This window comes from Lepidochelys olivacea, assembly GCF_965140295.1.
Source record: "Lepidochelys olivacea isolate rLepOli2 genome assembly, chromosome: 7".
NCBI classification, from domain to species: domain Eukaryota; kingdom Metazoa; phylum Chordata; order Testudines; family Cheloniidae; genus Lepidochelys; species Lepidochelys olivacea.
In genome coordinates this window covers 8,049,730-8,076,266 of record NC_140417.1, presented here as the reverse complement: position 1 = coordinate 8,076,266, position 26,537 = coordinate 8,049,730, and the positions used below count along the sequence as shown (strand labels likewise).

Genomic DNA, 26,537 nt, shown 5'->3' with positions numbered 1-26,537 from the left:
TAGATGATATCAAAGATGGTTATAACTGTCCTTTTGGGTAAAAGAGAAGAAATTAGTTGAGATTCACTGGAGCTGCTGCTGCTGTTAAAGTCCAATCCTGTTTCTTCTCAGGTGGTGGTTGGGATTCACCTGTAGCTGGGAAGGATCGCAATGTCATTGGATCCTCTCTCTGGCCTGACTAGGTCAGGACATCTCTTAGGATCAGGATGATGAAAGTTAAGAGTCCCAGGAAACAGTGGGAATGGCAGCCATGATGGTGAAGCTCACTCCAGTAGCCTCCGTCTGTTCTTCTGTCCTTTCTCCCCCCAAAGTCTCTTTGTTTTAAGCACCCAGAAAGGGAATGATGGGTGGAATAGCCCATCCTCTCTTAATTTTGTCAGGCCTAATATCTGACACATCAATTCTGATTCATTTATTTCCGGTTCCACATCTCCTGTTTTTTACCAAGCACGATTTTGACTCAGTCCTTGAATCATACTGGTATGGCCTTTGGTTGTTTTGACTTATTTAATCTCTCTGTCTGGTTCTCTTGCATCTGTTTATAACATTCGTTTTTGAAAGTCACTTGACCTACTTAATTTTTGTTGTTATAGATTATTGTAACCTCTTACGAACTTTCATATACTTTTTATAATTGAGCTCACGGTTAGGATAAATTTGTCAGCCCAATTATCACAACGCTTCTCCAGAAGAAATTCAGATATTGGAGTTTAGACATTATTAATGTGCAGAGTACTTTAGAAAACACATAGATGAGCCAGGATGCTACCCAGAGGAGCTAGCAAATCTAAACTGCATGACTCTAGACGTGCAAACACTGAGAGGATGAGGAAAGAAGTAGGGCCCGATAGTATCCTAGTAGATCAATAATGGAAGGCTAGGTGAAAGAAGTAGCTTTTAATACGAAATCTGAGAAGAGAGACAGGGGATACTTAGTGCATGGACAGATGGAGACTGTTCCAGACATACAGGGCTGCATGAAGAAACACTTGGAGATGAGAACAGGAGAAGTGATGAGAAACATTAATGAGATGGTACCATTGCCTTCTTAATTATATTAAAATTCTGCTTAGATTAGAGTTCCTTTGTATACTATGAATACTGCATGTGCTTGTAATAACCAATGTTTTTGCAATCTGAGATCCACCAAAGGATACTAATGAAACAATTCCTGGTAGTAAGGGAAGTGTTAATTGTTGTTGTTTTGTTTTTTAAACGGATGTCTCAAGGATAGAAATAATGCTAACAGTGGCAAGCCTTCAGTCTCGGTATATGAGATTGCAATCACAGGAGCTAATTATAATGTTTTGCCTGCAATGACATCTTAAACCCAGTTGCTCAGAAACATGAACGTGCATGACTGCAGGAAATTTATTTGGTGACAGCATAAACTTGACTGTGTCAAGCTGGGCAAAATGTTCATTTGGGATACATCTATGCAGCAAATTAAGGTGTGATTGTAGCATGGATAGGCCTACCTATGCTAGCTTTAATCTAGCTAGCATAGCAGTGTAGACATGGTGGCACAGAATTCAGGAAGGGCTAGTAACCCAAATATGTAGCTAGGGTCCCTGATGGGCTTGTGTTGGGATGGCTAGAGCCATGAGGAAGGCTGTTACCTGCAGTAGCTAGATTAAAGGGAACTGGACCATGGCTTTTTCTTGCCCCTTCCAGTCCTTGGTGAAATGTTAGCACTGGATGCAAGACTGCAGCTCTGGAACCACCTTGCTCTTTACCCCCTCTTCATCCCACCGCTACCACCTGCACAAGATCAGGACTCAAATGAACCATGTATGCCAGCTACACTTGGAAGGGGAGAAAATCTTCTCTGGGTGGCCTGTTGGGACAGATACAAATTGCAGTGCATTGGCTGGAAGGGCACCCCTACTTAATGATCAAATAGATAAGTATTATTTTTGGTACCTTACTAAGATAGTCAAATGTTTTACAGAATTATGCCACATGGAATGATGATCTTGTTTCATTAATATATTCATTGTAAACATCAAGTTAGATGGGTCTTATTTTAAAGATATTTTTCCCAGGGCACGTTACTGTGTTAAGTTTTAAAATACACATTGCACCTTTTGTTTCTTGCTGTCTTTGAATGGCATGATTATAAAAGGGGGAACGAAGAGCATCCACAAATGTCTTGCATGTAATGTAGGATAATTTAATTGACAATTGGGTGCAGGAATTTCAATTCCTCTAAGTTGATGAATAGCCATTTTCTGGAGGTGTCATCAATTAATCTGTTGTAATGAATTCTCTTTATTACCTATGTCGCCTTGTTAATTATAAAGGGTTTTCTTACTCCTATTTATCAAGTCAAGATGCATATATTACCTTTTTATCTGTGCTACTTTTAATATCGAATACATGCAAACTTTTCAGTAAGTATCCACATGCTAAATTTCATTACTAAGAAAATTAGAAGTGCCTGCTACAGAATATAAGAATTGCCATCGTTTTTTCACACACATACAAACATGCACTCTCTCTCTGCCTCTCTCTCTCTCTCTCTCTCTCTCTCACACACACAGTATATTAGTAGCCTTTTGCTTTTTATGGTATGCAGGAAAGATAATGCGTTCTCTTAAAAATATATCCCATTCTGATGTTTCTGAACTGTCTGCACAATATCTAACGCACAGAGGATATTTATCTTTGGTTTGTTTACAAGTCAAGCTTAAAACTTTCATTTACTTTTTATTTTTTACTTATTTTAGGTTTAAAATAAATACTTAAAATGGTCTTCTATTGGCACCATCTCACTGCTCCCTGCAGAGGCATGAAATTCACCCCTTGTGCAGAGGGCCGGCACAAGGTCTATTGCATCACTTGCATGTACCACTATGGGAATGGATTTCTCCCATTTGGGCTGTTGGGCCACAAACCTGTATAACTGTGCCCACTTATTCCAGGAATTAATTGGACTGCGTTAGAAACTGAATCCGTCTGTGCATAATAAAGGTTACAGCCTAGGCAAAGATAAGAACACTGTCTGGCCGCTAAGCCTAAACTTTTTCCAGTGCCCACCTCCAGTAGTCCAGTCTCCAAACTAACGGTTTTTGCAATGTGAATGCCTACCCATGACAATTTAAGCCGAGACCACCAATCAGCTCGTTATAGACAGTACACGCTTTTTTTGACCCAGCAGCAAGTTCTCCTCATGAGTTACACAGGGTGCCATTTACTGATTTCAGTAGTAGTTGGCATGTGTATAAAAGGGGAGAATGTCCCCTGGGCTGTGCTTTATACCCCTGTTTAGAAAGTAATGCCTAAAACGGTGACCGTATCATTTTCCCTTTTTTTTTTTTCTTTTTAGGTTGAAGCAATACTGGTCAACATTTTTGGTGGTATTGTGAACTGTGCCATTATCGCAAATGGCATTACCAAAGCCTGTCGAGAACTTGAACTGAAGGTGCCTCTGGTTGTCAGACTTGAAGGTGAGTGATAAAGGTTTGGGGCTAAAGTCGGCTCTCAGCTGCTCTCAATTACACCGTGTTCCACTTCAGCTTATTCTGTTCTCCAGGCTCGTGTAAAGGATGCACAAACTAGTTCAGATGCAATAAGAATTGACCCAACTCTTTGCCTGTGTAACTACCTGAAACCAGACTTAGGGTCATACCCTCCAGTCTTTATTCAGTCCTTACTCAGGCAAAACTTGAGTAGGAGCTTTCCCTGAAAAAAGATGGCAGCATTTGCCTCTTCACTAAAGCAGAGGCACGCAAGCTAGAACCCCCTTGGTTTAGAAGAGAGTGAGTTTCTGGCAGGTAATTCTCTTGGAGGAGCCCTGAACTTTGGGATTCATTCATGCAGTCAGTCCAAAATCACCCAAATCCATTGATCTTCAGAAAACATGGCAAAGTTCATCTCTGTTCCCAGGTACTGGGATGGGGATCTGTCATTAAAGTGTTGCCTTTTTCCCCTTCCTGGTTTTGTTTATTTTCGTCTGTTAGTCTGATTGTACTTTTAATATCTGGAAAAGTACCTACAGCCCTAACTAGAGGTTTTATGGTCTTCTGTATAAATCTAAAATACAATAAATGAACTCTTCCCACATATTTCTATAGTTCCTGGCCCCAGATGCAAATGGAAGGGCTGAAATACAATGAGAAAAACTTTACTCATTGTATTTCCAGACGAAACAGAAAATGTTTTCATGGAAGGGCATATTTGCTGGATGGGTTTGTTTTCCCTTTCCAAATAATTTTTACTGAGCACAGTTATAGTATACACATGTATCCGGACACAGACCAATTATAATGCCATAAGCAAGAATAAAATGAAGAACAATATAAAAGAGATACAATATTATTCTACTTGGATGACCTGTTCTTTCCCAGATCTCCAGCTCAGTTTTTAAAAACACAGCAGCTTTGGGGATGGCAGCTTGAATAAATTCCAGACAAGCTTCTTAACTTTTGAGTTCTCAATCTCTTCCCTCGCTCATCCAGAAATTACAAACTTGATGTGGGTTCTGTTGCCTGTGTTGTGCAGGAGCTCAGACTAGATGATCATAATGGTCCCTTCTGGCCTTAAAGTCAGTGAAGCTTTAAAAAGTCTGGTGGCTCGGCGGTTGCTCGTTTTAATATATTTTTGTTATTTTGCTATCTTAAAAAAAAGAGTCCCACAACTCCTTCCATCAGTTTCTGAAAAGTCTCCTGAAAGAATTGAGGAAGGAAGATTGGGTTTTTGTGACAATAAGAAGAAAAGTGTTTTGGTTTCCTGCAATCTGTTGAAACCAGCATAACGGTCATGATCAGGACGTGGGCAGTCCGACCTAGTGGTTGGAGCAGGAATCAGGAGTCAGGCCAGAGGGCAAACTGAGGTCTGGTGTCTGGAGTCAGGCAGGGTCAGGGTACCAGGAGGTCAGCAGTAGAAGTAGGAAGCAGTCCAAAGCAGGCAGAACCCAGCTGAATGGACAATTACCTGTTTCTGTACTGGTTTATGTAGAAGCTTTGAACTAATTAGGATGACTAACATTCTGCCTATTGGATTCCAGGACTGGGGTCCTCTGTCAGAGTTCGGCTCCTATTCTGACAACAGTTAGCAGGTCACTAGGTGGCAGGCTAGAAGTTAGTAGCTCCGAAGAGCCCTGCGGACCAAGGTTCAAAACCCGAGGTCCCTGACATCAACATTCTTATATTCAAAATCATTTGTTTCTGATAAGCGCATTCGGAAAGACTTCATAACAGGTGTTTTTAAAGGCATTTTCCTCAGTAAAATCAATATTCATGCTATAGTAGGTTATTTTGTCAGCAAGTACATTAGTTTAGCTTAACATAAAAACATGAAAGGCAAGATTACACCTTTGAGTGTCCTACTACGGTTTTCTCTGCATAGGTGTCTCTCTGATAGATCAAAGAATGTGAATAGTTTGTCTGACAGAATATTCATGATCTTGGTCATTCGCAAATTTCATGTGCAAACTGATTCATATTGTATACCAAACTGTGACAGGTTTCAGTTGGTCCCCCAAGCCGCTGGGGGGCAGTGGGGAGCTACTGTCTCACTGGCAGGCCTTGGTCACACCTTTCTGTCTCTAGGGAATTAGCGGAGGGAGAGGTGCCGGCAAGGGTCTGTAGCGCGCCCCTCAGGCCGGGGGGGAGTACTGGCAAGGGTCAGTGGCGTTGTCGGGATTCTGCTACCCGAAGGTCTGGGGGGAACAGCCAGCAGCCTGGGTCTGTCTCCCTCCCTGGTGCTGCCCTGACTGGGCCAAGGGCCCCACCCTGTATACTTACTCCAACCCCCCGAAGGGGAGGGGTGGAAAAGGAAGTTTGGTCTGGCTGAGAGGGTGGCTCTTTACCCTCTGGTTCGGCGGGAAGCCACCCTGGCTCCCTACACAACCTTATAGAGTTACAAGGACATAGTCATACCCAATCATTTAACTGTGCTACAAACACACTTCTTTACAGCATTATGTTAACCATTAAGGACTTTTGCAATGAAGCCTGGTTTTATTCTATTCGTTGCGTTGAGTTTTTTTTGTTTTGTTTTTTTCTGTTTTAATGCCTCATACAGATTGTGAGGCCACCTCTCTCCCTGTTCGCCACTGTGGGGGGTGGAATCTACTGGGGTGTGTTTTTGCCGACTGCCCAGGTTTGATGGCCTGGTGGCAGAATGTTCTCAGGGAAGAACTCTTGGTTCTGGAATTGATTTGTCAGAGTCTGAGTCTTTGGCCTTGCGGGTTTGATGTAAGGCCCATCTCTTTTTCCTCTGGACGGTGCCTGGAGGGGGGGTGATTAATAGGGGTCACCATGTAAAAGTCAGCACTTGCACAGGTTTACCTATAGTATTGTATCTCAGGTACTTTTCCCTATATTTACAGTAGGCAGCCCAGGGCTTAGAGCAATCCAGGGTAGAAAATGGAGCGTGGCTGATGAATACACTTGAGCTCTGACCCGTTGGCGTTACTCCTTGCAGAATAGCAGGAAATAGAACGTGTATATAAATAAATAAATGAAATGAAATTTAAAAGAGGGGGGAGGGGAATATTATATTTTTTCTTTCAAATGTTTTCCCCCAAAATTTGAAATTCTATCAAAATTTTGAAAATATTTCAACCACCTGTAGCAGGAACTGCCCCTGCCTTAGAACTGCAGAGCGGCTTGTGCTGTCCATCGGTGTCTTTGCAGTGAAGGATTCCAGGCTTTTTAGAACCCCTCTGGCTTTTCAGGCTCAGTGCGGGTGGGGAAGCAATTGTGTCCTTGCGTATACATCAAGAGCCAGACAATACATTTTAACCAACCAGGCTCATTGTTTTTCTCTTGTACCAAATAAGAGTGTGGCAGGTCACTGGCAGGATGCACCATGTTTCCTGTTAAAGGGGTAGGCGGTTGCTATCCAAAATGTGAGTGTTACATGCAGAGCCTTGGGGGCATGGCTCTTGAAGTGGCAGGTTGGCCCTGTGAAACTCCATATCTGAAAAACTTCTTCTCTTCACCTTGGCAAAGAAGCTAAGTTTTCACATCCCTCAGTGTCATTCTGTTGTGCATAGGTCATTTCCCCATGACATCAGGGGATGCCAAAGTTTGTAGCATGCACTCCTTCTATTCTGTATACTTTCTTGTACCACAGTCATCCCCGCAATATCTGAGCACCTTCCAGTAGTGCATTAAGCAACATGACCATCAGTGGAGGCCCAATACTCTGCCAAATAGGGAGAACCTTAAACACCTCTGAATTGAAGCATAGAAATAGGTTGCCAGGGATTTCATTGGATGATGAAACACTCCCTCGTTCTAAAGAAAGGCAACTAACAGAGTAATTTAATGTAGGTGACTCAGAGAGCAAAGGAGGTAGCTAAGAGATAGGAATTAATTTTGTATGTAAAGCCTCAACATTTGATTATTTTTCATGCAACTTTTGTTGTTTGTTTTAGTTTTTTGCTAAGAGCAGCCGTAGTTTTCTTGATTTAATAGCTGTTAGTGAACTGATTTAGGAATTGAAAAGCTATCATGTTTGGAAGAAGGTAATTCACAGTTGTAGTTGTAGGCTGGTTATTACCATTTTCTTTTAAACCATCTAGGGGACACAGGGAAAACTAGGCTGCAATGTTTATGGCCCATCTTAAACTACTGCCTGTCTAATGCATCACATGGGAATTCTTGATGTTTTCGTCTACTTGTAATTTGCAGTCTGTGATCCTGTATGTCTGGACCTTGTGCCATGTTATTTTCATTACCTTTGCCCTCCCCAGGTTCTGGAACACTGCAAAAACTAAAGCAATCCATGGTGTGTGTTAGAGCAACCCTAGGTACTGCTCTAACCTGCAGCTGCCTATGGCCTGCCCGGCAGCCCAGAATCTCCCTAGCACTGAATGCTGTAACTCATGATTACGCAGGGGCTTGCAAGCAGGGCTGCCTTGATTGACCCGACACTGCTCCTGCACTGACAGATTTCTTGCCAAAACCCCTTGAGGCTCCTGTATGTCCTCTATACTACCACCTGAACGTGGTTTATGACAGCCAGTCCAGGGGCCCAAATTGGCCCCATTGCGTCTAGGACCTTTATCTCAGAAGAGTTGTGTGTGCTGCTTAGTCTGTGGGATCAATACTGGATCTTCATGGGGTTAGAGATGGAAAAAATCAGTTAATCCATCATTCCCTTCCCATGCAGTATTGGTTCCTGGGATTATCCAGGCTGGTTTAAATGTCTTGGGAGATGGAGCTACCTCTGTTCCCTTTGGAGACTGTCCCACCATAATACCGTAGCTATGGCTGTTAGCCCTAATGTTGCTTTTAATTCATCTTATTAGTCGTAGTTTTACCTCCTGTATTCCCCTAAGCAAGGACTTCTGTGGTGTTTACTCCCTTCAGGTATTTTACTTATAGGCCCTTCTCATGTGACTGCCCCTTCCCTTGCCTCCTTAGTCATTCAGCCAACCTATTCCTAAGCAGTTCTTTTCATCTGTCTTCCAAAAGTCAATCCCTCCAACCCCGTAATCATCTATGTTGCTCTTCTTTGAACCCCCATCACTTTGTATGAAGATAAAATTATTCTGAATTAATAATCAATACAGCGAAAGCCATAGGGGCTCCCCAAAACATTTTAAAACAAAACTGATACTATTTTACATTTCATTGGATGAAAGAGAGACCAACACACATTTTTGTATTTCCATTTTATACGTTTTCCCAGCAGAAGGTTCATGAGTACTCCCATAAATCTAACCGATTTGTGCCCTGCACTTTAAAGACTCTTTGCCCACATGCAATGTATTACAAATGTCTTGATGAGTAAAGTTTTAATCAGTCAAATCTGTCTTGATTTAGCAGGATTTTGTGGACAAATCTTTGTTCTCAGCTGTATAATAACTACAAGCTGTTTTACCAGTGGATAAAGAAAGGATTACTCTTCTCTTTGAAAATGGTAACTTTATAATTACATGTATTTACTTGCCTTATCAGAAAAGAACTCACCAGCTGAGACGCAGGATTATTTTTGTTTAAAAGGCTCATGGGTGACTGGAAAAACCACACATTCTGGGTTTTAACTTTTATAGACATAAGAGACATTGTTTCTACTGGGTACGTGCAGCCGTTTTACAGGATTTTTTTTCTCCTCTTTTAATATAACATTCTGTTTGAACTGATTTCTACATAGACTAACCAGCAGTGTTGGGCTAAAGCCAAAATGCAGCTCATTGTTGTGGTCAAAAATAAAATAAAAACTGAGGGTAGGGAAGAATAAAGAGATTAACTTTGTCACAATAAAATGAAATATTCTCCTGCTTTTTGGTTGAGAATCTGTGACATTCTCTCTCTTCCCTCCAAAAAGTGAACTTCTTTCAAATGTGTCCATAATAAGGACAGGAACAAATGGGAGTGGACTCTGTTATTGTGTATGGTCCATGCTAGAAGGCAGACAGGACCACGTTTTCAAAACTGGCTTCTAAATTTCCATTTCCAAAATTGCCCATCCAAGTTTTTGGGTATGCGTTTGCAGACCTAAAATTTTGCATGCTCAGAATTTCAGAGTTGCACATGGAAACTGTTTTCACGCACGAGTAGAGCAGTTATGTATCTGCCCAATTTGCATATTTGAATGCTATTTGTTGTCCAGTTTGTGAGCACAAATGCTGTTCTCATATGTAAATCTACCAAAAACCTGAGCGCCCAAATTATTGTGATTAACAGGAGACGAGAACATACGGTATTATGTACACACGTTTGAAAGTATGAAGAAATATTTTTTTACCTAATGTTAACCCCACTCTGACATCCTGAGTTTGAAAATTCAACGTGAAAAATGCTATGGTGAAAATATAGAGTAGAAAATGGAGAAAGGAATATCAGAATAGAAAGTTTTAAAGGATTTCTGCAGTAAAGTCATGGAAGATAATCTCTTCTTGATTATGTTGCCAAAGGCTACAAAATTCATAAACCACCAAACAGTCTTCAGTTGACAATAACTTTCCATTTAATCCCAAAACTCACTGGTGACTAAGTGAAAGGCTCTATATTCCACTCCAAACACTTGACTCTTCCAGACTCTCAAGGTTGTACATTTCTAACTCGAAACTGTGTGTATACTAATGGAGATGAAATGCCCTTGATGTATACCACTACATAGTGTCATGAGGTTGAAACATTGCTATGCAATGACACCTGGTCACAATGTGGTATCACTGATGAAGCCTTACTAACCAAAATGTGAGTGATGAAATATCTCACCATGATGCCCTAACAAAATGTCCGCTAGGAAGGCTGTACTCAGTTTTGAAAGTTATTTCTTTATTTTTCTCACTTTCCTGCACACTCCCAGATGTACACACTTTCTCCCCTATTTTCTGGTAAGGGCTGGATGTTACTGCAAAAATCTTGAACCCATTCCTGAACCTCAATTTTCAAAATGGCAGCGCATTCTGTTTCTAGTTCATGTGTATGGCCAAACACCACATTCGCGAGCGCTATAAAAACATTGATTTTTTTTTCATTCAAACTTTTAATGTTCCCGAGTATCGATAGTTTCTAGAGGATACATTTGCACTGCAGTAAAAGACCTGCAGCAAGTTGCAGCTGTTTGGGGTCAGCTATCGCAGGCTCAGGCTGATGGGCTAATCAAATTGCAGTGTGGAGGTTCAGGCTCGATGTGGAGCCCAGGCTCTGGGACCAAGGAAGGAGGAGAGTCCCAGAGCCTGGATGTCAGCCCGAGCCGCACAAACCCAAATCAGTTGACCTGGGCTCAGAGTCGGTGCCGCAGGTTTTCTTATCGCAGTGTAGACATACCGAGAGATACATTTGTAACAATATAAACTGATTTTGTATATTGTTAAAACTGTAGCAATAAAACATGTCTAATAGAGTAATTATAAGTAGGTTTTTAAGGTAGCATACTTAAAATAAATGTGTTTAATAAATTTCTGGGTTAGTGGTAACAAGTACTTCAAGACAACAGAAATGTGAATTTGAGACATGACACAGCAAACACTATAATGCTTCTGGGTCTATGATTCAAAAGTGTGTATTTGAAATAAAGTGGAGTGCAAAGATGTGCTGGTAAAAATACACGTTGCAGGCTAATCCATAGAGTGACATTGATATTAACTTGAGAGAGAGAAAATAAAAGAGAGGTTCGCTTTCCCCGTGTACAATGGCATTCTTATAATAGGAGTCAGGTTGAAAGCAGCCTGTAATATTGTGCATTTTCACTGCTACACAGCTGATTATAGCATAAGTGAAGGGGAGATTATCTTGATAGCCTATGTATGGAATTCTGTTTACAGTTCTCTGACACCATCCAGTGGCAGGAGGTTAATGTTAGACTAGTTTCGTGGGGATTTTTTTTTTTTTTGCTTTAATTTCCACTGCCATATAGGGCATTTTACTTTAGTTTTTAAGCCTGTTTCTAATGCTTTCAGATTATTTAGTTTTTAGATCCATTTCCGTGCTTTCAGACTGTTTTAGAGACATCATTCAAGTTTCTCTCTTTTATCCATCTTCCTAAAATGTCTATCACTACGTACATAACAAAAGCAAACTGAATTTCCAGAAGCAGAAAATATCAGTCATTTACAGATTACTTGTTGAAGGTATCTTTATTTGTATGTCCTGCTTAGAAGGCTGTTTTGTATTTCATAGGTACCAAAATCACACTCTTTTGATTGTGAGACAGATTGGTTCACTTTTCCAATTTCCTATCTCCATTCTTTTGCCTAAAACCTTTTTTTTAGTTTGTGTCTTGTATTGATTTTGTTAATATATTAGTCAAGTACAGTCTAGAGCAATCAACGTGAGGCAGCATACATCTAATGTACTGCTCCCATTCTGACCTGTTGGTAGACTGACCTCAGCAACTTCATGAAGAGAAAATGTTAGTTTTAAATACTTGGATACTACAAATAGCATAATTTTTTGCTTTGTAGGAAAATAGCCAGCAAAATGTCTCTTGCTCTATCTCGCCTCCCGTCCTCCTCCTTTTATGGAAAAGTCCTATAGAAGCCTATCAATCAATCCATCTGTCTAATCTTAGTTATATTTGGTTATCACTGTTGTATCTGTGCGCCAGATTAATCCTGCGGGGTTCTGTAGAAATTAAATGGGATTCCATAAGAGTTATTCTAACAACCTAAAGAATTTTTATAGAGAAGGATACCTTTTCTGTAGGCTTTTTAAAACCACCCTAAAGAGTTCTTCTGCATGTGGATATGTATTTCTGCCTTAAATATTACAGGATGGTTGGGGGGAAAAAAACTATATCAAGGTTATAATCTTCTATGAACTTCTACAGGATTTTTCTAAACATTACAGAGCAGGCAGGGCTCCCTTCTGTCATAGATTTCAGATGCTGCTTAGTTTGTCATTGACCTTTGTAGACAAGCTGCGACTGTCCGTGCAGTGCATGGGGATAGAAAGCATGACCTCTTCTCCCAGTGCTGCTAGGACAGTAGCAGACAGTTAGTTATTCCTCCTTTAGCCATCTGCCTCTTCGATCACAAAAGTAAGCAGACCTGCTGCTGTAGAGATGTCTTTGGCTTCTATCAATTGAGGGAGTGGGAACCTTGACTTGAGCCCACTGCAGAAACAGGCTCTTGTTTGTGGCAGAATAGAGCTGTTATCTATCTCAAAATATTGTATAATTATTAAAAAAAAAAAACCTCTCCATGTTTCTTTTAAGCAAAATCACACTTTAAAATCATGAGCACCCCGAAGAGAAAGTTGCATGCTACTGAGCATGTTTACTGCATGATTAATAATTAAGGATGTAATTAAAGTATAACTACACATATAATTACAAGTCATTTTGTAGGTCCAGGAATTATGAAGTAATTAAACATTTTGACAAGGCAAATGAAGGAGGAATTTGATGAGGGGGAGGGAGAGTTATAGAATCTACTCTTAAAGAGGATCAGTTCAGGTCCTTACGCTGACAATTTCTGATGCAGTCCCTAGTGTGAATTCCACCTATGCAGCCAAAACACCTGACGAGGGATCCTTGTATGTTGCTTAGTGCATCGGTTTTCAGAGTTGTCACTTAGCTTTGTTGAAGGAAAGGGTCCGGAAAGTCCAAATTTTTCTTCACTGCTGTTTTCCTAAATGAAGAGGTTACAGCCAGGGCGGAATCTGAACAACGGCTCTTCTGGTTTTGGAAGAGTCAGAAACCTTCACCATTCACCTTCATTAGTATGACTCTGTTCATGAAAAAGGATGGGGAGCTGGGATTAAAAAGAATGAAATCAGGAAAGGAAAAAGATGATCAGAAAAAGGACTTGAAATCCTACAAAGTTAGTGCAATCAAAATTGTGTCAGGGTAATTTAATTCGGAAATAAAAAAATCAGCATGTTTCTTGAGAAATTACCTCTTTCCTGACGCAAACTTGTTATAGTTTATCTTTGTGTTCTACAGCAATGTCCTGACATAATCACTAGTGGTGTGCAAGAGTCTTTAAAATTTAGGATTAGCATTGATTAAAGGGCTGAAGCAGCATCGATTGTTAAATATTGAGATGACATTAATTACACTCTAGCGGCAAAGGGGAATTGGGCTTGCCTTTTGTAGGATTGCCTTTGTGCTGTACTCTTAAGAATTGTCTATTAAATAAGCAAAAAAGAGCAGGATCAAAAGAGCAGGGGCGAGGGTGTCTTAAAAAAAGGGAGTTAGGTTTGTAGGGTCAGTGCAGTTAGGTCACTAACATAATGGAGTGGACCCATCTCAACCCATGGGAAGGAAACCCTGGAAGAATTCCACCATGATTTCAACAGCTTCCACCCCACCATCAACCTCAGCCTGGACCAATCCACATGGGAGGTCCACTTCCTAGACACCACGGTGCAAATAAGTGACTGTCACGTTAACACCACCCTATACCAAAAACCCACTGACCACTATGCCTACCTTCATGCCTCCAGCTTCCATCCTGGACACACCACACAATGCATTGTCTACAGCCAAGCACTGAGGTACAATCGCATTTGCTCCAACCCCTCAGACAGAGACCAACACCTACAAGATCTTCACCAAGCATTCTCAAAACTACAATACCCACATAAGGAAATAAGGAAACAGATCAACAGAGCCAGACGTGTACCCAGAAGCCTCCTGCTGGAAGACAAGCCCAAGAAAGAAACCAACAGAACTCCACTGGCCATCACATACAGTCCTCAGCTAAAACCTCTCCAACGCATCATCAGTGATCTACAACCCATCCTGGACAACAATCCCTCACTTTCACAGGCCTTGGGAGGCAGGCCAGTCCTCACCCCCAGACAACCCGCCAACCTGAAGCATATTCTCACCAGCAACTACACACCGCACCATAGTAACTCTAACTCAGGAACCAATCCATGCAACAAACCTCGATGCCAACTCTGCGCACATATCTACACCAGCGACACCATCACAGGACCTAACCAGATCAGCCACACCATCACTGGTACATTCACCTTTACGTCCACCAATGTAGTATATGCCATCATGTGCCAGCAATGCCCCTCTGCTATGTACATCAGCCAAACCAGACAGTCCCTACGTAAAAGGATAAATGGACACAAATCAGATATTAGGAATGGCAATATACAAAGACCTGTAGGAGAACACTTCAATCTCCCTGGACGCACAATAGCAGATTTAAAGGTAGCCATCCTGCAGCAAAAAAACTTCAGGACCAGACTTCAAAGAGAAACTGCTGAGCTTCAGTTCATTTGTAAATTTTACACCATCAGCTCAGGATTAAACAAAGACTATGAATGGCTCGCCAGCTACAAAAGCAGTTTCTCCTCCCTTGGTGTTCACACCTCAACTACTGGAAGAGGGCCTCATCCTCCCTGATCGAACTAACCTCGTTATCCCGAGCCTGATTCTTGCTTGCATATTTATACCTGCCTCTGGAAACTTCCACTGCATGCAACTGATGAAGTGGGTATTCACCCACGAAAGCTTCTGCTCCAATACGTCTGTTAGTCTATAAGGTGCCACAGGACTCTTTGCTGCTTTTACAGATCCAGACTAACACAGCTACCCCTCTGATATATAAAACATTGGTCTATCTACGCATCTGTCCACACTGTAGAAAACTTAACTTACATTTTTTTAAAAAAGCTTTATTTAAAAACACCAAGTTGGTGGAGATCAGGTGCCACACCACTTTCTGATACATCCCCTACCTTGAGACTATCTTCTTCACTTGAAAAGAGAGGCAGTCCATCTGTATTACATAAAGACCGTGGCTTCCACCAGCAATACTATCCCATTAATGTTTAGATAACAGAAATGCATGACACACATACATGGGATTTCATTCTCAGCATAGAACCCTCAGGGGTTACAGTGGCTTTAAGTTAATTTTGCATCTTCCCAATCTTGGGCTGCTCTGGAGGCTGGAGAGGCTTCCAGTGTAAATTAGACTGGCCTGGGAACTACATTAGGCTGTCTGCACCAACTTATGGGCTGCAACAAAGCCCAAAATCTCCACTCTAGAACCTGGTGCAGCCCTGCCCCAAAGTGTCCTGCCGCCCATGCATCACCCTACACCAAGGATTGCCGGGGGGTACTTTGCAGGCAACCTTATGGCTGACTTCCTCAGGCACAATGCCAGGGGAATCTTGCCTCAGCTGGATCTGGGACTTCTTGAGCCCCTTTATGCTGCTCTGGCTTCTACCTAGTGTACATGGTCTAAATTGATGAGGAGGACTTCACACCAGATGTTCTCTACCTCTTAGTTCTTACTATCTTGGACTTGAGTATGCATCTTTTGGGATTTGCCTTGATGATAATGGTGTTTGCAGACTGAGTGCCACCCAGACTGATCTCTAGCTAGGTCCTTAAGACCATTTGGCTGGATGTTCAGTCTATGTCTATCAGTGGTGATCTTATCTCACCACCGAAGCTTTTGGTGCCCACATGATTGCCAGATGTGTAGCAGCATTCCTTGGTAAACATGTTTCATAATTTGTTGGTCTTCCACTCTAACAACAGGACCATACCAAAGGCACTGAAATTGAACCAGTGCTGATGGAGGCAGTTGCGGGGTTCGGCTACGAATACTCCTGTTTCTGATCTTGTCCTGCTACTGCAGCTGACAAAGACTAAGAGAATCAAAAATGTCAGTCCACCACTTCCCAGTGCCCACATTTCATTGCCATACAATGAAGTTGGTATAACCATGCTTCTGTGGACGTGCACCATTTTGGCAACATGTCATCTCAGTGATGCTAAAGAAATAAGCCCAGCACATCAGTGTTCTATGCAGTTGTGTCCCTGGATTTCTTTTGGACTCCAAATAGAAAATGATTGTTGATTTAACCAAACAGGGTTGTAGAATGTATAAATTTAAGTCTGGCATAAATTATGGGGAATAGTGAAACATTTCTACAGTTCAGAGTGAGAGATTTTACTGGCTGTTGGAGCTGTGAAAATATTGACTCTTTAAGGTTAAAATCAATATTGTCACTCCTAAGCACAGTTCAGTGAAATGATTACATTAGGACTTTATATCTTGCAAAATTAACACGGTTCTCTTACCTCGGTGCTTAGCAACCTTAGTTCACATGACTATTTGACAAGTGTTCCCCAACAACTAAAGGGTTAGGAATGTTTTAAGAGAGAGCTCCTCAGTTCCCAGAGGAGCATGAACACTCCATATTATGGTCTAGTGGATGTGTGGCCATGAGGCATTGTGAAGCATGGGGATTTTGAGGGTGAAGGCGTAGACTTTGAAACGCATAGCAACAACAGAGGACATCAAGAACTCAGGAAATCTAGTGATAGGCTCATATTTTGATGAGTTGCAGGGTCTATTTCATCTAGATGTCTAGGGAACTATATCGCTCCCATTTCTGTCATATCTGAGCATCTATGATGCCTGAAATCAGGGACGAATTTGTCCCATTATGTCTGGCACACTTTTAACATACTGGGCAAAGTGATTTCACAGTCAGATCGTGATTTTGAATATGAATATCATTTTCAGTAAATTCCAGGTTCTTTCACATATTTCTATAATGCACTGTTTTGACCCAGTGTTGTTTTACATACAGAGAACATCTTAGTAAAAAGTAGAGCCTGTTTGCAGTCAATGAATGAACAGGAGAATAAACTTAACATTACTGAACACACTGATGGTTGTGAACAGTTTGCCTAGTTCTTAACAATCCTCCATATTGGGGTCTCAGATACCTAGCAGCCTACCTTTTAAGTGTCATGTCCGCCTCCTTTTGGAAGTTTTATATGTTCAGTATGTGCTTAGTAAATCCTCAGAAAGGGTTAAGAGAGAGAAAGTCTGCCAGTAATTTTCTAAATCCTTTGTCTCACCCATCATGAAATGCAAGTAAAAACTGCCCATCATTTTCAGTTTGGTGTTTCCAGGAGGTGCCAAATGTATTGCATCAAACCAGGTAAGAGACTTCTGGGGAAACACTAAATATATGTGATCACTGTGCCAGAACATTTCAAGGACCTGTCCCTGTGCAGTATTAATAAACGAAGAGCTTCAGTGACAATCAGTCATCTCTTTTCATTAATCTGTTCTCATTTAACTCTGCATTTGCCTTTTATATGAGTCTGACAGTGTGAAACACGCATTTCCCCGAAATGTCTCTCTCAATTTATAGCCTTTTTTCATGACTATGAGAGTGCTCTGTTGAGTGTATTTGAAGTATTTGTCTACAGAGCACATAGGCTCAATAGCTGTACAGTCTTACAAATGATATTATAGTATTTGATATCTTTCAGGGAACAAAGGATAATGTCATGCTCATTCTCTGAATAATTTACAGTTGAATGCTCTTCCATCTCCAGTCCTTCTGGACTTTAAGCAGAGGTGCAGAAGTACTTTATGGTCAGAGGGTCAGACTATACCTTGGCTACCTGCATCAGCTACTCCCAAACAGTCAAATTCTCAGGATTGCGCAGAAACCTCAAGCTTCTTAAAAATAAAAATAATAATTTTACTCCTTTGAGGCCATCACAGGTGGATTTTAGAGTTATCATTAATAACTGTGGTGGGTTTTCTTTTGTAATAATAATACCCCTAACTTGTGTCCAGTGCTTTTAATCTTCAAAGTGTTTTACAAACGTTAATGGAATGGAGCATGGTCCATTATCCATGGGAGTCTTTTCATTGACTTCAGTGGACATTGGATTGGCCCCTGAGTCCTCATAACACTCCTGTGATATAGGTAAGTACTATTATCAGAGAGCAGCTTATCTGAGGCCACAGAAGTAGGTACTGTCAGAGTTGGAATTAGATTTTAGGAGTTCCTGGGCTCAAACCCCTACGTGACTCCTCTCTCTTTAAAGCAAAATTAAATCAGGTTTAATGCTTTAAACCAGGTTGATGAAGGGTTAATAGAAAGCATTTGCAACATGTATTCATTAGTTAACCTTTTCAATTTCCTTTCTAGGAACGAATGTTCATGAGGCACGTCGCATTCTGAATGAAAGTGGATTACCAATTACCTCTGCAAGGGACCTTGAGGATGCAGCAAAGAAAGCAGTGGCTAGTGTGGAAAACAAATGACTCCTTGAAGATATTTGCCTGTAGAGGGTCTGTGATTCACAGAAGTGACAATCACATTCTTGTTGTAGGGAGAATTATTAGGGTTCCTTAAAGCAGTCATCAGTATTGCTTAATTTATCCATCTGACAAACCCAGATGGTACGAAAATTAGTGAATCCTCAATCTGCAAATTTCTGGATTGAGAAATACGTTAATTAACATTTAATTCCACAAAGTTCCTGGGGTTTTTTTTGCGTGTGTTTTTTTCCAAAATAATGTAGTTGATGGATTTGTGAATAAGGTATAGTTAGTAACTTACTGACTCCTGTCGACGGGGTTCTTCCCTAATCCAACAAATACTGTTTCCACATTTTTTTGGAAAAACATTTGAGTTCATTTTTAATGTCCTAAAGAGTCGGCAGGCAAAAGTAAAGCCTAATCATCGATTGATGTATTTTTATGAATTTTTACAATAACAAAAAAAAATCTGCTTTCAATAAATAGGTTAGTTTTCTTCCTTAGATAATTTGTGCTTGTATCAGACTCCATGCCTGAAAATGATTTCTTTGTATTCAGATACAAAAAGTGTACCTCACAATAGGAAGAAAAATTGAATACCGTTATTTGTAGTAGTGAAAGGACCGTCCATTCTTCTACTGTACCAGTAAACAGATGACATGTGATTCAGTTGATTTAGTAGCCATTGGAGGTGAAATTGAGTACCGTCCTTCCAAATGTGTCCGTGCCATACGGTATCTATGGGTGTATGTATGCAGTGAATCTAATGGCTGCCAACTTTTCAAAATAAACTCTTTAAGTAATAGTAGTTATTACAATTCTGAATATTCAGCATAACGTACGAATCAATAGCCACACTATGTGAGTAATAAGAAAAAAATTCTCAAAATAGTCACTTTATTTCCAAAAAAGAATTTTGATTGGCTGTGAATAAAACTTTTCTTGTTCACTTTTCACAAACGTTTGAATGCTCAAGCGTTAGTAACGCAAATACTTCAGACAAGAACAACGAGGAGTCCTTAGGGCACCTTAGAGACTATCAAATTTATTTGGGCATAAGCTTTTATGGGCTAAAACCCACTTCATTAGATGCATGGAGTGGAAAATACAGTAGGCAGGTATAAATACACAGCACATGAAAAGGTGGGAGTTGCCTTACCAAGTGGGGGGGTCAGTGCTGATGAGCCAATTCAATTAAGGTGGAAGTGGGCTATTCTCAACAGTTGATAAGAAGGTGGAAATCACTTTTGTAATGCAAATGAGGCCAATTTAAACAAGGTGGCCCATTTCAAACAAGTTGACAAGAAGATGTGATTATATCGACTAAAAATCCTATGGAGTCATTTGTACTGTTATAATAATTCAAGCTGTTGATTATTTACACAAATCATTCAATCAGGGAACAGAAGACACTACCAAGTGGCTTGAGTAACTAATCAATGAAGTACACATTGCAGACCACAAACTGTTTGCTGAAATTTGTGAATAATTTTGAGTAATGTACCAATGAGATAATGTCATGATCTGTTTCTGAACAATTTGTAAATGGGGGAAAAGGTAAAATTTGTCTAATAAATTATTCATTGTGAATTATTTGCTCCACTCTAATCAACACTCTGCTTTATTTGGGAAAAAATACTTTGTCATTTATATTTTTGTTGACATTTCCATGACAACATTTATATTCAAAATGATTGATTTAGATTAATCTATGTAGATATACAGTATAGCCAGATTCTTCAATTACCTAATTCCTCTTCCTTCACCCTGTTGCCCAAGGGAAAAAGTATATCCTCATTAGAATAGTGATAAACATACTAGTGTGAGTTACTGTCCATATAAGAAAATTACTAATTCAATTAAAGATAATAAGTATTTGATCAATTTAATGAGGGTCTGGTAAATGATTATACGGTGGGCTACTTTTAAGAAAAAGAAAGAAACCCTTATCGTAAACATCTCAGTATGACATATTTTAAGTACAGGAAAATAAAAACATTTTTTTGTCAGTCAGTAAAGTGGTAAAGTAAATATTTCCTTGTTAAGGTCCCATACACTATCTAGCTTTCTTATGACAGGTTTCAGAATAGCAGCCGTGTTAGTCTGTATCCATAAAAAGAAAAGGAGGACTTGTAGCACCTTAGAGACTAACAAATTTATTAGAGCATAAGCTTTCGTGAGCTACAGCTCACTTCATCGGATGCTGTAACTGTAGTTCACGAAAGCTTATGCTCTAATAAATGTGTTAGTCTCTAAAGTGCCACAAGTCCTCCTTTTCTTTTTAGCTTTCTTATGGTATCCAGCATACACACACACTCAGGTTAATCTACATATAGATCTGAGAGAAGTGGGTATTAGTTTGGACCTGTGCTAATTAATCCAAATTTTCATATTACTTGTAGCCTTTTTAAATATTAAATAATTAGTGCTTTTGAAAGTTTTGTGGTAGTTGGAATTAAATGTTTTTTGCTACCAGCATTGTTTGAAGCAGTGCTGATTTCCCTAGGAGTTTGTGTTTAAACTTTCTACTAAATTTTTTAAAATATACAGAACTGGTAATTAAATTTAGCAACCCATGAAAAGGAGTTTAGGTTTTTGAGGGAAGTAATTTAGAATAGCTGACTCAACTTCCAGTGGTAAATATGATTGTAAATGGATCCAGTTTTTCATTTTAAAATTCATCTTAATGTCCATGGAGCTGCCTACTTTCCCAGAATGTGAATAAATGCTCCTCCCTGTTCTTTATGGCCTTACTAAAGTCAGTGACAAAACTCCTATTTACCTCAACCAGATAAAATCTTGATCCTGTATTTCTCATGCCTTAAACAGTGAATTTCAGTTTCTTGCATTTAGTGGGGAAAATAGTACTTGAAATTTAAAACAATCTTTTTATATTGGTCACAGAAGTCTCTTCTTTCCTTACCATAAGCATCTTCTCTACTTTGATCCAGTAATTTGCAACAGTCACTGGAATGTGTCTATAAAAATGAGTGAAAGATGCACACAATAACTTACCTTTTTTGGTTCTAAATTCATAAAGAATAATAGTATTTGGCACATTTGTATGAAATTTTTTCAAATGTTTTCACGTGCACCCAATATTTAGCCAAATAAATGCAAAAGTCAACCCAATTAATGACTTTGCTTATTCTTTTTAGAGTAAGAAGACTGATTTGTTTGCCTGCTGACTTGTCTGCTCTTCCATTCTGTACCTTTTTATGGACCTGTGAAGTGAAGTTGATGTGGATTTAATTCCATATGGGCAATTCTTGTGTGATCTTAGGCTTTTAAGCATGTTGGTTGGTTTGTTTTAAGCTGTATGCCTCCATTTATGATAAGGTGTTTCCAGTCCTGTCCAAGCATCATACCCAATATCCACATACAGAATGGGGCAGTGCACTGCACCCTTACAAAAACCTTATTTTTATTTTGGAGACGATATGCAGAAACTGTATAAACTTTGGAGAATGCTTGCACTTCAGAGGTGCCGTCGTTTGACAACACTGTGTGTGGTGGAATTTGAAGGTTAGAAATGCCAAATTCAGCAGCATTTTTTCACTCCAATAATTAGAACATGTGCTGGGTTCAAAAAGTACTTTTCACTCTTTAGTTGTTCGATGTCCTTGGTTGACGTTCTTTGCACGGAATAAACGTGCCAAAACCGCTGGTGCCAGGAATTGGAACCAAAGCCCTTACTTGTAATTTGTCTTTATATTCCTCACCCCCTACCCCCTTTTGGATGCATGGCCTCAGTCCTGCAGGGCACTGAGCTGCCTGTGGAGACGTATGGAGAAGGTGACCATTGATGTTTGCTATTCAGCAGAAACTCAGCAACTGACTTCAGTATGCGCACAAGGGTGAGCTTCTAGCTGCACCATTCTGAGTCACGGTGCTTTGTCAGTCTTCTGCACAAAACATCCACGGGGGTACTGAGTGGTCAAACTTTCACCGGACCAAATTGGAGTGGGTGTAGAAGCCTAGTGTTTAAGGCAGAACCCATGCATGACATTAGTGACACAGCAGTTATTTTACTTCATAAGAATCCCGACAAGTACTGGAAGGCAGATTGCAAAGCACAGGCCATCTGGAAAACACCAGCCAAAGGCACACATGGTGTCAAACATCATTGTAATAACTTGCTTCAGAACGTAAGTTCAGGTGACATTTTGATATGTTGTCAAAGGTTCTAGGACAGGACCCTATTAGAACAAGAATAAAAGGATGAAAATCCTTGCACACTGACATTGTATTAGGGTTTGACAAGATCTCTTTAAAGTTCTTCTAAAGAAAAAGGAACAGCTGGGTGCTACGAACTTTGTTGCGGTGACAGATATTTCTAGGGCTGTTGTATTGGGAATGGATTCCATTGAGGGCATCACAAGAACTCGTGGGAGGGACAGTAAAACAAATTTGTTCCTAGATAATACTCAGCTATCCATTCTGGATGTAGGTAGGAGGAAGTGTGGACCGTGGCAGGCAACTTTAGACGTGCCTTGGCCATGCCTACAGAGTGACAGAGATGAATAGCTCAGAATAAAGTTATGGTGAAGCTAGGACATTATGCAATAACACCCCTGTGGGTAAAGGACTGCGGCAGTGAACCTGTAGGAGAGTTTGAAGCTATGAATATCCAGTTGGGATTGCTGTTTAGCGGAACTCTGTTTTGAGCAGGACCAAACTGGGAGTTCTGGGTAAGAGCAATTAATGTGACTGACCAGGAAGTGCAGCTAATGAAAAATCAGATCTTGGGGACAGTGTCTAGTGTAGCTGGCATCTCAAAGCCTCTCAAGGAGCAGAGATCATCAGCTGTGAAGTTTAAATTCTTGGGTCCATTCCATCTATTCCTAATAACTTGTAATGCTTCAAAGATCACTGTCCAATTTACATTTGAACAAATTGAGGTGAGGGCAGTGAGAACAGACTCAGACTCGTCTTGTGATGACATCTGGCGAAAACAGTGAAAGGACCCTGAGTTACCTTTGGTTTGCCGATAGATCTACTGAAGGAGACCCAGACTGGGTAGGTTCAATGCAGTTCAGGAACGATTATCCATTGATCTTGCTACCAATTTGCTGGTGTATGAAGATAACAGGATTGTCTTACAGGGAACAGTACTGGAGGCCTTCATGATAACGAAGTGCAGGCCACCTGGGTCTGAAAAGACACTGATCGGCATATTCAGCAGATTTTTTTGGTTAGACATGGCCACGCATATTAAGGACTGAATACTTTTTATCTGTCGAGACAGGAAAGCACCAGCAAGAAGAGACAAATTTCCTTTAGGGGAAATGCCCCAACATAGTAAGTCCTGGGAGTTCATACAGATTGACTTGAAAGGCCCATTACCAGAAACACCAGCTGGAAATCGGTATTAGCTGATAGCGTCTGACACCCTCTCAAAGTCAATGGTGGTGCAGCCACTGAAGGATAAAAGGACTGGGACAGTCAAGGCAGCATTGGTGAATCATGCCATGTTGCAGTTTAGCCCACCAAGCTTCATCTGTGGTGACCCGGGGAAGGAATTTGAATCTCAGTTCTTACACCAGGTCTGCAGACAACTCCAGGTAACCCATGTGAGGATCATGTCACCCGCCCCCATTGCTGCAGCTCCATGTAGACACGCCCAAACTCTTTCTCCCCTCCCTCAGTCACAGGGCTTTGAGAAGCACCAGGAACACAGACCCTGCTCTCCCCACTCCACTCGTGCTGGGAATGGGGGCAGGAGCAATTTACTGGGAATGTGGTGAAGTAGTCTTCAGCTGTGTGGGGGCCGGTCATTATCTATGCCAAAATATTGGTTCTATGGCTGGAGGGGTTCTTGGTAGCTAGAGAGACTTTATGCTTGAGAAAAGCAGCTTTTCATTTAGTTCCCAGAGAATGGATGTCCAGCTGTCAGGAAATGAAAGTCAGAGTATGCAAACACAAGATTTATTTTAACACAAAGAACATGGCTATTGTGCTGCGGAACAGGCCAGGTGAAGAACAAGGAGTCTCTATCAACCTGAATATGTTTAATTTAAAAGGGAACGGATTGCACCAACAATTTTTCCCCTGCTTCCTGAAGCCCTTTCGTAAGTAAAGTAGCAGGATTTGCCTGTCACCCCGAGGAAATAAGTACATGTGTGTGCATGCTGAGGTGCAAAATTTGTGCCAATCGCATTTATTTAAAACTTTTTTCTAGCCCGGCTGTAGTAGGTTTGATGGCAGGTTCCTTTCATCAGGAAAATAGATGCACTGTTGCTCAGTCCTGAAACTTTTCAATGGCTTTGTTCAGCCTTGTAAGGCCCAATTTTCGGATTTCAAACCATTAGTCGTACACCCGGGTTTTCTAGTGGTGCGCTGCTTGTCAAACACAGGAAAACGCTTAGACACAAGGAGAAAAGATTCATTTGAAGCTTGGTAACCGTCTCCACTTCAGGCAGGGAAAGGGACCTGCATCAGATGGACCTTCCCTACCTGACTGCGTTTCCATACGCTGACTGTCTCTGTGACTTTTGTGTAGAGATAGGAGTGTGCTACCTGGCCTGTAATGACACCTACTTCACACTCAAGTTGTCTGAGGAAGCTCCTCCTCCAAAGGGGTTTGAAGGTATGGAAGGGTGAGGCAGCTGTCTGCACTGATCATGCCCTAAATCCGTAGTCCGCAGCCATCTAAGCAGTTGCCAGTGCATAAATTCAGGCTGCTTCGAGGGGTCGTTAATTGGGTCTCTGCTGCATCCCCCCTAGAGCAGGAGGTGTGCAAAGGTGTGGGGTGCTAGAGGGGAGCCATGCTGTTAGAGGGGTGCCAGAGGAGCAATGTGGAAGGGCTGACTATCAACAGGCTTGGGAGGGGTGAAGGAGGAAGGTCCCTTCCTCACAGACTCCCAGGAGCTGCAGAGCAAAGCAGGCCCCATGCTGCCTCTACAGCCCCCTCCCTGTTTACAGGGAATATTTGGTGAAGTCCCCATGAGAGGAACATCAGTTCCCTGCCTGACCTCCACTTCCACACTGCCCCTCCTGTGGGTATTTCCATGGAGATGTACAACACAGCCATCAATGAGTAAGGGCCGGTTCCTCCCACACAGGGGACAAGGAGCGTTTCCTCCCCCTCCTCAGAACAGGCAGAGGGGCTTTCACCCCCTTAAATCAGCAGGCTCCCTGTGCTTTCATTTAGCCAAATATTTTCAACTTTTTGCTTTTGGAACTGCAGAAAAACTTTGAACCATTGCAACCCTAAAAGTTTTCTTATTTTTGATGAAAAATCCAAATGTTCTTATTAAAATTTCACCAGAAATATTTTTGTTGAAATTTTCTGTCCTCTCCCGCAAATCTCTCAATTCCCAGGGAACTCTGTTGTTTTCCCTGAAAAATATAAAATAAATCTGACAGGCAAAAAATGCCCACAAAGAAACCCTACTTTTCCCAGGAGAACTAAATGTATTAGCTACATGAAGTAGTTGCATTTCTATTATGCAGTGCCATTGGCCACAGGGCACAGTCGGAAGACAGGATACCGGGCTAGATGGACCTTTGGTCTGACCCAGTCTGGCCGTTCTTACATTCTCTGTCACAAGTGTGTGTGTTTAGGTCTGTATATAATAGTGCTAAGTATTAATAAACTATATTTTATGTGACAAACTTGCTCATTCTCATCTGCACCAGTGATAGGAACATAGTACTGGAAGGGACTTCTTGGGTCGTCCAGTCCAGTGCTCTGATATCACAGACACCTCGTTGCATGATTTCCTTTATAAACATATCAAGCTCCATCTTCAGACTAGGTAGATTGTTTGCCCCCACTGCTCCCGTAGCGAGACTCACTCCTCTCTATTGGTTAGAACCCTTCTGCTAAATTCCAGCCTCCATCTGTTCCTGGCCAGTAATAAATCCAGACTGACATCAGCTCACTGTGTTAGAATTCAGACCTGGATTGAGCTGTTAGTCAGAGTCCTGCACCACTCCAGGATCACCCCTGGGTTTCAGCTTCTTCTGCTCACCCGAGGGGCACGATCTTCAGTTGTGGTAGCTGACACTTTCTTCTATCCCTGCATGATAAGTCATTGCCTCTCAAAACTGGCCGGATGCCAGTGATTATAAA

General features: G+C 41.1%; 1 protein-coding gene across 1 annotated transcript in view; it reads left to right on the top strand.

Moving 5' to 3' along the window:
* The window catches only part of SUCLG2 (succinate-CoA ligase GDP-forming subunit beta), a 236,451-nt gene extending 216,398 nt beyond the window's left edge, over window positions 1-20,053 (top strand). Inside the window, exons 10-11 of the mRNA XM_084634188.1 lie at window positions 3,329-3,449; window positions 18,348-20,053. Of these exons, the coding sequence (XP_084490314.1) occupies window positions 3,329-3,449; window positions 18,348-18,463 (237 nt within the window). The 3' untranslated portion in view covers window positions 18,464-20,053. The remainder of the gene's footprint in view (window positions 1-3,328; window positions 3,450-18,347) is intronic.
* The last annotated feature ends 6,484 nt before the right edge of the window (window positions 20,054-26,537 follow it).